Consider the following 11,156-nt stretch of genomic DNA (forward strand, 5'->3'; position numbering starts at 1 on the left):
CATGCTGCAATCTGTTGTCATCGAAGTACTCGCAATTTGAGCCACGTTTAGATTTACAGTTGGATTTCGATGCCAGATATGAGATGAGGCACGCGGCATTATTCATAGGCTTTGTTTGGTTAACGGTGAACAGGCTGCAGGCTGTTGCAATTAGGAAACCAAAGCAGCGATTGAGTGGAAGTGATTAATGCCAGCAGTTGGTGGCAGGTAGGGGATTCAGTGATCGGCAGAGGAAGAGTATTCGACGTTCTTTTACAAATTACTAAGCAAACGGTATATATAAAGTTGAAGTTTTTTGAACCGAGCCAAAGTCCTTGGCAAATTCGTGCGTCCATCAAAAGCGGCTGGCGAAACAAGCCAAAAGCCAGGACAAGTGGCACAGCAGCGGCAGCAAAAGTTGTAAGTCCTTTCGACAGCTGCTGCTGCTTACATGAGTGCCACGCGGTTGCAGATGGACCAAATTGAGTGGGGGAGAGGTGGAGAAGGGGGACAGTTAGCAAGTTCTTAGAAAAAAAGTTCATTAAAATTATGCCCTTTTCTAATTTTGAATCGCTGGGCGCCACGGCCCACAAGGGGCAAGTTGGGACCGTTGATAGGGCACTTGTTTTGCTTCCTCGTTTGCTTTTGACAATAATCAGTGGACTGTTAATTTGTTTGCAGCATATTTTTGCCTTCTCATAATTTATTTCTTTTTCTCAACTTGTTCTTGTTGCTGTGCCTTCCGGTTGAAGAAACTTTGGCGCATGTTAAGCAAATCAAATGAAATCAAAGTTTTGACCCAACACAAATATCCAACAAAAAATGAGAAGAAAAAACAAACAAAAACATAAGACACAACGAAAAAAGAAAAACTCTCGAAATTTTCATTTTGAATTTGTGGGCGACCTGTGGGAGTGGCAAGCGCCCCAGCTCACCCTCAACCAAACAAAAGGGTTAGATGACAGTCCATTGGTCGAGCCACGGCGCCTATCGATGTCCAGATCCACACCAGTCCAGACCACCGTAAAGGGTTGAGTGTAAGTCGTTAAAGGGTTAAGCGTGCAATGTGCTTGAAACAAAGCAACGCAATGGCCGAGGGCGAAGCAACCCTCACCTTCATTTCATCCCGTTTTTGACCCCAACCCCTTTCCGACTGATAACCTGCATTTGCAATTAATTCTATGCTCAGCATTTTTAAACCATCCAAAATCATACCCTTCTATCTCTCTCATTTAATGTCATTTTATCCCACTCTCACACACTCGTTTGCTGTGTTCCACTTTATTTATGAGCAAAAAGCTCAAGCGTGCCAACAACAACCCCATCTGAGGAACGGCAGCCGTCGCCACACCGAAAATATGCAAATTTTTTTCTCATTACACTCAGAAATGTACACAACTTAAGGAGTCTATGCACTATTTAATTCACTTCAATAACACGGAAGGGAAAAGTTTGAGAAATGGAATAAGTAAATGGAATTAATGTTATTATATTAATTATATTATTTTACATTATAATTTATATATATAAAATAATATATATCCGTTCTTAAGATCAAAACTATTCCTATTAAATACATTTCGTTTGTTCTCTTTGGTTTTATTTTAATTATTTCATTTTGTAATTTTAAGTACAGCTTATAATATAAATTGTTTTTTTAATTTTCTAATTTAAGCCTTGCGCTAGAGTTATAAGTACTAAACTTTAATGAGTACAATAGAGGAAAAATTATATTTCTCTATTCGAATGAGAGAGCCAAACTTTAACTAGACAACCTTGTTAGAGTGTTGAATTGTTGTCATATTATTAAACTTAACCTTGTCATTCAATATTATTTCTGTTTTGTTTAGCTGCGCAACGGCAAAAGTCGCAGGGCTACAAACTTGCTTGCGGCGGTAATAAGCCCACCTCCAATTGCCGCAACAGCTTCCTCGCTTCCTCCTCCTTCTTCACCAGCACTCTCTGCCACAGTCGCAATGTTTGTTACCGTATTGAGCACCCCCATCACTTAATTTATAACAAATGCCGCGACTTTTCTCTGCACTGTAAAAATGTTGCCTAACGCTTTCCAAGGGTTGGCTGTGCCGCACAATAATTTATGGCCCCCGTGTGTGCCGCCGTCTCCATCTATGTTATGTGAATGAACGTTCCCGTTAGCTCTTGCGCTTTAGCTCTCATCTGACATCGGCTTAATGAGAAAAGGCCATGAAATTTGCGTCTTAGCATCGACTTTGACAGTGTGTGTGTGTGTGTGTAAATATGTTTGTATGGGTAGAGAGATCCTTTCATGTTCCATGTGAGTGTCGCTTACATTTCTGGCACACTCATTTGCGCTTGTGTGCGCATTCTAATAATTTAAATTTCATCAGAGTTGGAGCAGCTTCCCCACAACAACCCCTTTTATGAGTTATAATAACGAAAAGACCATTTCGCAACAACCCCCTGTTAGCTACGAAAAATTTCGCAATTGATTATTTTGGAGTAGCACTGAAAAAATTTAGCTTTCGCGACTGAAATCATCATAATTATTATGAAAATTAATTAAGAAAACTTCTATATAGTAATAAAATTTTCATAATGTTAGATTTAAAAACATCAATATATTAAATTCGCAATGCTAAAAATACAAAAATTGTTTATCCTTTCTGTTCTTCCTCTGTGTGCGATTTACATACAATCTTATACTTTAAATTCACTGAAACTCAAATATTTATTTGAAGGATATTTGATCAATAATTGCGCTCGAAGTATAACCATCGCATGCTATCCAGAAGACCGCTTTGAGTAATGCAAACGTAAAAATAAAATAAATTCCATTCTGCTGTGGCTATGGATGCTTGCAACGCCAACGCGCACACATAGAGCAATTAAAATTTTCCATATCATTCAACTGAAAACGCAAAAGCTATCGAACAAAGTTTCAGCCGTTTGTTTATTTCTTTCACTGTTTTAATACCAGGTAAAGCTAAAGTACGTGGGGTATACTCGGCAAAGAAAAAATAATGGATTCAGATCAAACTTCTCAGTTCGGAATATTTTACTTGATATAATGGTTTAGAAAACGATTTCGAAAAGATTAAAAAAAAAACAATAAAATGATTACAGATAAATAATATACAAAATATACTACCAAGTATTTCATAGTCGAACACATTGTATGATGCTTACTTGGATTCTTGTTGTTTTGCCCGTTGTTTTTGCTTTTCTTTCACAGATTTGTTTATTTGAAGTTTTGCCGAATCTTGAGCAGAGCAGAAGTTTGTTGACTGCCACCGACTGCGGTCTTTGGACCACCCCCAACCCCTAGCTAGCCTCCACCTCTGCCACCGCCATTGCCACCCGCCTCCTCTTAGCTGTCAACCCTCATTGGGGCCGCTCATTTACACTGAATTAAGTTTATCATAAACATGGCAACCGGGCCCAAGTTCGACACCCCAACCCACCTCGATCCCGTCCCGATTCACGTCTAAAAATAAGCTGCCCAAGTGGAAGAGGAAGAAAAATTAAAGCGCCTGTCATTTGCAATTATTTGGCCAGCAGGCAGCTTCGCTTCACTTCCTGTCACTCCCTCCACTTTCAGCCATACCAACAATCCCAACCTCTTGGCAAAACCACATTAACCAAATCCAACCATGCTGCTGAGTTGTCTAAGCAATCTCAGCGAATGTTGCCCCCAATTGCCGCCATCAATTATTAATCGTTTGCAATTGTTGCCCGAACCCACCGATTAATTAATGACTCTGGCCGCCAATCATCACCACACAATTCAAGTGACATTAAAAGAAACAGTTTAACTATTTCGCACAAGTAGAGAAGATAAAAATAAATTATAATGTACACCAAATCGATGAGTAAGCTAAAATTTTTAATTTCCACACACCATGATTCGATGGAAGCATCTAATTGAAGGCGCTTCAAGAGGAATTACCATATGAAAGAGTTTTCCAGGCACGCGTCCCAAACACTTTTTTCAATATGCAAATTTATGGCTATTCAAAAAAATGACACCACACACTTTTTTTTGCAGCTGCACTTTATGCTAATGAAAAAAAAAAAAACAGGAAATAAAAGGGTTGATGGAAAAAATGTGAATCTACCACTGTCATAGCTGAGGATCGAATAACCAGGAATTAAAGTGATTTACATCTTGCATCGGTAATTTTTTTGTACGGGTTGATTAACCCCACGAAAGTCGCATTCTTCAAAAAGGGTAGGATCAGGCATTACGAGCCCTCAAAAAAATTGGCGCTAGTGAAGTTTATCAAAACATATGGATTTCATAACCTGCAGCTTATAAAATTAAATCTGATTTAAAAGGCTTTCTAAATTGAAAACAAATAAGAAAGCTAGAGTTGAGTATACTCGACTGTGATATACCCGTTAACCATTAAAAAAACAAGTCAACAGATTCTGAAAGCGGTGTTATAGTTAAAACATTAAATTAAGACATTGATAAAATACTAACAAATACAAAGCTATACCAAAGTTTACCCTATAGATAGCGGATATATAAATAGATTATAAATTAATACGATGATGATGCAATAAAAAAACAGTTTTCACCTTTGAATTTTGTTTGCTACAATTTTTCCTTATTTTTATTGAACAATATATTGACAAATTTAATCAGTTGCACGCTCAATATTTGAAATTCTTGCACAAGTGCCGCCAAAATATGACAGACATTCGAGAGAATGGAACTGAAAGCAAGAGGAGCTTTGAGTGTATTATTCAATCAAAAAGCACTTGAGAAAATAATCATCACTATCTTGTTATCCTTTATTAAATTGATTATGCTGTTGAAGAAGTTTACAATTTAATGGCGTCCCAAGGGCAACAAGAACTCGGCCAACATTTGCATGTGAAATGATTTACAACTGACAAAAGCAGGTTAAATTGAATCGATGGCTGACCAAACCAGGTGTCCGCACTTCACACATCCCTCATCCTTTTTGCATTTATTATTATGCTTGGCCCATTGTACGGCTTCTACATTTGCGGCTAACCCGAATAACTGCGAAGGACCTTAGTGTCGTTGACAGCATCTAGTTAAAGGACATCCAGAGATTTCTTTTCAATTTTTTAGCTAAGCTTTTAAGGTTTACTGGACTTTTTCACACAACAAACGTACAATTTAAAAGTGATTTTCAATACACTTTGCAATCACAGGTGCAAACAAAACCGGAGTTAGGATATATATCTATGCCAGATGGACTCGAAAAACGTTCCTCAAAGGATGCAAATTGTCGCTGTCGGTGAATGAACTCAAGGCTAACCATATCATTAAAGCGACGATGTGGTTTATCACCGTGTGGCCTAAATCGTTTAAAGAGATCGCGTATGATTTGGTTGGGGTACCTCAGACAATTGCGAGGAATGGGAAGGGGCGTGACAGCATCGTTACGTCTAATTTGTGGGGCATCTTGCATAAGCGAAACACGTGCATTATCATTCTGCCACATTCCCTTCTGAATCTGTCCAGTGTGCATATGATAGAAGACACCTTCGCCATTCTTAAAGCCACGGGCAAAGTGTCCCTCGTAGCGATAGCCATTTGCTAAGTTTATTTGGATAATTATTACTGACGTCAATCAATTCCAATGCTATACTCACCGTAGAACAGCACTCCCAATCCATGCTTGAAGCCAGTCTCCCACTCACCCAGATAGATGCTGCCATCTGCATGCCACTGTATGCCCAAGCCATGACGACGATTCCTCTCCCATTCCCCAAAGTAGACACAACCATCCGGATAGAAATGCTTGCCCATACCGTGCTTCATATCATCCATCCATTTTCCTGTGTAGATCGTCTGCAAATCCGTCCCGCGCTTACGTATCATCGATCCACAACCATCACGTTTCCCGTGATTCCATAAGCCCTTATAGATTAGCTGCCCATCAGGTTCTTTCTTTCCCGCAAAGTCACTTGATTGACGTTCTGCAGTCACCTTGACTCCCCAGCCGTGATTCTTGTTGTTCAGCCAGTAGCCTGAATAGGAGCCTCCGTTGGGATAGTAGAAAGTAGAACGACATCCTGAAGTCTTAATGGGCTTATTTGGACAAAAGTAACGCTTTACACAACCGCTCATTGTAAGTATTTCAAAATAGTGTAATATTTAATAAATATTAGTGAACGAAACTAAAATTGTATCCCCAGCTAATATTAATATATTTTCCATCTCTGAAGTATGGATACACAAATTATAATAGAGCACTTGGTTTTGAGAGAATAATTCAAGGGTTAAATCTATGTTTACTTTGATAGTCTAGACAAGTGACATAACTGCAGTAGAGTGTGATCGAATTTGAGATGCCTGGCACTATTTTCAAATAAAATTAAAACTATACACTATTATCATTAAAACTTACTAAATTTATATGCCAAAAAATTATAAAAAAAAAAATACTAAGTACTATATTTGCAATGATAAACGATAGCTCCAGCCGGTTTTTGTCATTTAAAATTATTTATTGTCTAACTTCTGAGATTATTATCCAATCGCAACCAAATTTCCGATTTATTATTGTTCAAATGGGGAGAAATTATCGCAAGCCATTTAAACAAATATAGAAATTCAACAATACTTTACTTGAACTTCATTATTGTGGTTTCAATGCCTCCACATATTCCTTACATGCCTGTAATTGTAGAATTTCATATTATTTTCGTTAGGTATTTCTGGTTACGCATTTGTTAAATCACATATATTTTTAATTTTAATTGTTTTGCCAGTATTATCATCAATTATTAAAATACCAATCATGATCGCAACGGATGTTTATTGCTTTGGTTTATTTATGAAAGTACATCATACTCACTGACGTTTTTTGTTTATAATATTTTCCCTTCTTATCGTTATCTACTTTGTTCCATCGTCGCAACCTTCGAACTTTAAGCCGACAGCGCGTCCTTTTTTCACTAATGGCCGCAAATACCTGAGCATGAGCTTGGTCCTTGGGTTTTTCGGTTCCATCCCCAGGACAATGGGTACGATGGCAGCTTTACCACGCCCACAAAACGGCAGTAGAAACAGCAACAACCCCAAGTCACCCACGCTGTCTACTTAATGATAAAAGAAAGGACATTAGCGGACCGCGGCGCATCTTCACGTTTCAAGCGCCTTTCAAGTGAAAAGCAAAGAATTAAAAAAAATTAACAACAGCAACAGCAACAAAGCAAGCCGAAGCAAGAAAATGCTGTCCAAAAATGAAAAAAAGCGAAAGGAAAAAGGAAGCGCCTGCCAAAAAATAAAGAAAAGAGAAAAGAAAATCGAGGGGAAATGGCACAAAGGAAAACAAAATGTGCCACGCGAAAGATTTCGGGTCTCCCATTTATCAAGTTGCTTTTATTTTCGTGCGCGGGCGTAGTTAAAAATTAATAAATGAAATTAATGTCGGCGACACTTTGCCAGCGAGCAGCGCAGTGTTCGCCATTCGCCATTGCCAATGGGATTGGTCAAAGATGTTGCCAAGGGTTTCCTTTTAGATCGCAAGGACAGCGAGGTCGTGGCAACTGACGATGCTGTTGATGATGCTGATGCTGCTGCTGTCCCTGTGTTTACATCAAAAACATTTTCATTTGAAATATTCAGCGCCTAAAAGTCGATAATGCTTCTTTCGTTTTTTTTTTTCACTTTGGTCCTCGTTCCTCTTCCGACAGCTGCTACGCATGAATTTAATTAGCGACGCCCAACACTTTTTATTTATTTTTTACTGTTGTTACCAAGTCCAAGTCCGAGCTAGAAGTCCATCTACATCTAACACAATTAACTGTCCAGGCGAAAGTAAAAACTTTTCACCACACGAAATCTTTGTAAATTCATCTTTGTCGTTGCCGGTGATTAATCACAGGCTCCGAAGAGAAAGGAGAAGCAGCAGCAGCGCCAGCAACGTGGGGCACGTGTCCTGTGCCACATCGAACAGGTGTAAAATGCAGAGGTGTTGCTGTGTGTGTGTGCTTGTTTGTCTGCCCTTAAAGTGTCCCCCTGGTGCTGTTTTGCAGTCCCAAACTTTGCGCTTAATATGCAAAACTGTCCTGAGCTTGTGGTGGATTAAAAAGTTTGCCAAGCTCCTCAGCTCAAAAGCAAGCAAATGGAGTAAGACATTAAGCGCTCTTAGGCAAATTAGCGCTCGGATGAGAAGGCAACTGTACCCAGAGTAGTCAGGTGGCAAAGGACCAGCTTTAGACTCGGCTGCTTTCAAACTACTTAAGTAGTTCGATCCATTAAGGCGCGAGAATATAATTAATGATTCCACCCAACTAACTTTCCAACAATATCCCTTTACAATATCAAATGTTAACTGTATAACAATAATTTTATTGCAAGTCTGTTTTAGCTTCCATTTTCTTTTAATTCAAAAGGATTTTCACTTCCTCCTGCGCGAAAAAGAATGCCGCATAATTTTGTTGTGAAATTACATAGAAAATGACATTAAGCAGAGACCTCAATAAATTCAAAAACAATGTGTTTACATCTTAACTGCCCAAGTTTAGCCTGGGATCAATGATGCCTCCCCCTGGCAACGACTCGCCAAAAATGCCGCCCGCTGGATTGTTCACTGGTTGTTTGGGCCTCTGGTTATGGCTATGACTGCTGCTTCTAGGTGGCAATTGATCCAAGATGCCGCCAGTGGGATTACGAGAGGCGAATGGTGTTTCAAATATGTTGGGACCCACTGTGCCAGAGCCAGAGCCAGAGCCGGATGCATGATTTGGAAAGGAAATGGGATTAACGATAGTGCGGCTAGGCGGAAACATTTCATCAAATGTGGCTGTGGCCAAAATCTCGTTGGCAACATCCAGAAACTTCTTTGAGAGTCCACGCTCCAGGCCTGGCACAATCTCATTCAAATAGAGATCCTGATTGTCATTGATTAGCGCATTGCCCGCTTCACCCAGAACTCCATTGCCATTGAATAGATTATCCAGCTGCAACTTAAAGTCCTTGAACTGGATGCGCATAGTCATCTTGGTGAACTTGACGTACTCCAATCCATTGCGCAAGTAGCGAGTACCACGCATCTTTACGGCTGCCTTGGCGCTCTCTTTAAGCAAAAATATCACACATCAGTTAAAAGACGAGACGAGTTTCAGAATAACACCAAGACTAACCACAGTATCCACGCATTGTGCCCTTGCCCTGAATATCCAGCAGCAGCAGATTAAGACGCATAAAATACTTTCCGCTGAATACAATGCGTGGCAAAGTTATCCACAGATCATACGAGATATCCTCTGGCTTGGCGCTGTCGATAAGAATATCATGTAGTGCTGGTCAAACTGTAAACTCAACAGCTACCTACATAATACGATCGATGGTGAAGTTGCTGCCTCCGCGGGCATAAAGATCCATGAATACAGCCTGGAACTGACTGCTGCTTCCCAGCTCAATGTTGTCCAGCTGCAGCGGCTCCAGCGGCGGTGTTCGATAGCCATCTCCCAAGTCGCCATGCACCAGCAGAGGTCTCACCTGGTAGACGGCATTTATAATGCAACGCTCCAGCTGCGGATCGTCACGTGCGCAGGGTGTTATACTGGACGCTTTAAATGGGAAGCAGAAGCAATGGGGAAGTCAGTACATACGAAATGGGTTAGCCACACCTTGACCTCAAGCAAAGATCGTGTGGCATTCAATAGCTTCAGTTCACGTTGCTGCGTTTGCAATTCTTAAAAGTGCTCATGTTGTGGTGTTTACTTGTTTATTTTTAAATCAACCTTCGATGTCTCGGTGAGCATAATTAATATGCGCAACAGCTGTAATCGTTCAGCTATTGTTGTTATTGCACTTATTTTTTTGGATTCGTTTTAAGTTGGCTCAGGTCAGCGGCCCTTTAAGTGTAGTGAATGAAACTTGTCTAAGCGATTGATTGATTGATGAACGGCAAACTGTTGCGATCGACCTTCAGTTCATGGATTTCCTTATTATCAAATACTTACGCAATTTGGCGCTGCTCCAGTGGCACATTGACAGCAGCAGCAACAGCAACAGTTGCAACATTTTGCAGCAGCGTTTCGAAAACATCTTAAAATTGCATTCACCCCGGGCACTCGTATGAATTAAATTCGAGGAGCGTGATTAACTGAACTAACGCTCTACTACTACTAAATATAGACGAGAAGTGCGTTTTGGAACGGAAACGCTGGAATGTGAACCGTTGTCGTTGCGCTCGAGTGATCGACTAAAGATTCGTCAAGTCGCCCGCTGGTCTTTTGATTGAATTAAATGTCTCATCGTGAGCTAAACTGTTGGATCGCTACTCGCAGCGACAACGCTTTTCGTCGCTTTTACGAGCATTCGGACGGCCGTAGATACATTTGTATCTTCGTATCTATTGGAAATGAAGCTCATAGCTGGCCCTGAGGCACGTGAGTCGCGCTCGCGCTAGCGCGGCTTGCATGTAAAGTAAAATTTATGTAGTTTTAAGTGAATTAAAACAAAGCTTGAATCGCGTCTGTAATGTTTAATAATAAATGCAAGCAAATCAACTGAGGAAATTTGAATAATAAATTTAGACACCTCCCCTATCCCAGCACACAGTTTTGCTCTATGCAACAAAAACCCACTTCTGGATACTTTCTCGCAATTGAAAATCAAACACTTGCCGTGGCGCTAAACTTGTTAGAAATGCAGGAAAATATCAAAAGAATAAACAAAAAACAAAAGCAAAATAAGAACCACAAAATATTTATGTGCTTCCTTAATGCAAATTTATACTTTGCTAACGAAGCAAATATAAATGATGCAAGTGTGGGGAATTCTCGTGATGACGCAATCGAGTGACAATTTGGAGCTTAAAATATACACTTTAATTGAAATAAAAACAGTTTAAAGGTTGTTAATATTGTTCATAGTGGAAATAGTAAGAATATATTTGAAGTCGTTAGAGTTCAGCAACCTTCTATTGTACTAATAATTTGTGTTATATTTTTCAATTTATTTATTAAGGTCACCTATAAACAGCAACAAACTAAGAAATAAAACAATGAAAACAAATCAAGAATAATAAAAAGCACATCGAGGATAAAAATAAATACATGTTAAATATTCTAATACTTTATTCTCATGTTATTTTTGGCCGATTTATTATAACTGTTTATATGCACAATTAGTTCTTTTATCTGAAATAAAATTAATGAAACACTATCTACACTTATACAATTTCTATTGAAAATAT

At 39.4% G+C, this 11,156-nt stretch overlaps 2 protein-coding genes across 2 annotated transcripts; both read right to left on the reverse strand.

Annotated features, from left to right (window-relative positions):
- Window positions 1–4,745: 4,745 nt before the first annotated feature.
- On the reverse strand, window positions 4,746–6,192 carry LOC132792571 (MORN repeat-containing protein 3). Its single transcript, XM_060801996.1, has 2 exons — window positions 5,593–6,192; window positions 4,746–5,536 (listed from the first exon to the last, which is right to left on the reverse strand). The coding sequence occupies exons 1-2, from the start codon at window positions 6,068–6,070 to the stop codon at window positions 5,127–5,129; spliced, it is 888 nt and encodes a 295-aa protein (XP_060657979.1). The 5' UTR covers window positions 6,071–6,192; the 3' UTR covers window positions 4,746–5,126.
- Window positions 6,193–8,291: 2,099 nt separating this feature from the next.
- Window positions 8,292–10,167, reverse strand: LOC132790422 (uncharacterized). The gene is made up of 4 exons (XM_060798936.1): window positions 9,919–10,167; window positions 9,285–9,522; window positions 9,094–9,227; window positions 8,292–9,026 (listed from the first exon to the last, which is right to left on the reverse strand). Exons 1-4 carry the CDS (start codon window positions 10,001–10,003, stop codon window positions 8,458–8,460), a joined length of 1,026 nt encoding a protein of 341 aa, XP_060654919.1. The 5' UTR covers window positions 10,004–10,167; the 3' UTR covers window positions 8,292–8,457.
- Window positions 10,168–11,156: the final 989 nt, after the last annotated feature.

Source organism: Drosophila nasuta, chromosome 3 (assembly GCF_023558535.2).
Source record: "Drosophila nasuta strain 15112-1781.00 chromosome 3, ASM2355853v1, whole genome shotgun sequence".
In the NCBI taxonomy this organism is placed as follows: Eukaryota; Metazoa; Arthropoda; class Insecta; order Diptera; family Drosophilidae; genus Drosophila; species Drosophila nasuta.

What these genes read in the sequence shown, in the direction of transcription:
- LOC132792571 (XM_060801996.1), bottom strand. Translation starts at nt 6,070, where the DNA reads ATGAGCGGTTGTGTAAAGCGTTACTTTTGTCCAAATAAGCCCATTAAG. An exon ending in ATTGGGAGTGCTGTTCTACG is followed by an intron (nt 5,537 to 5,592) that starts GTGAGTATAGCA and finishes AAATAAACTTAG; the next exon opens with CAAATGGCTATCGCTACGAG.
- LOC132790422 (XM_060798936.1), bottom strand. Translation starts at nt 10,003, where the DNA reads ATGTTTTCGAAACGCTGCTGCAAAATGTTGCAACTGTTGCTGTTGCTG. An exon ending in CTGGAGCAGCGCCAAATTGC is followed by an intron (nt 9,523 to 9,918) that starts GTAAGTATTTGA and finishes TCCCATTTAAAG; the next exon opens with CGTCCAGTATAACACCCTGC. An exon ending in CACAATGCGTGGATACTGTG is followed by an intron (nt 9,027 to 9,093) that starts GTTAGTCTTGGT and finishes TTTTGCTTAAAG; the next exon opens with AGAGCGCCAAGGCAGCCGTA.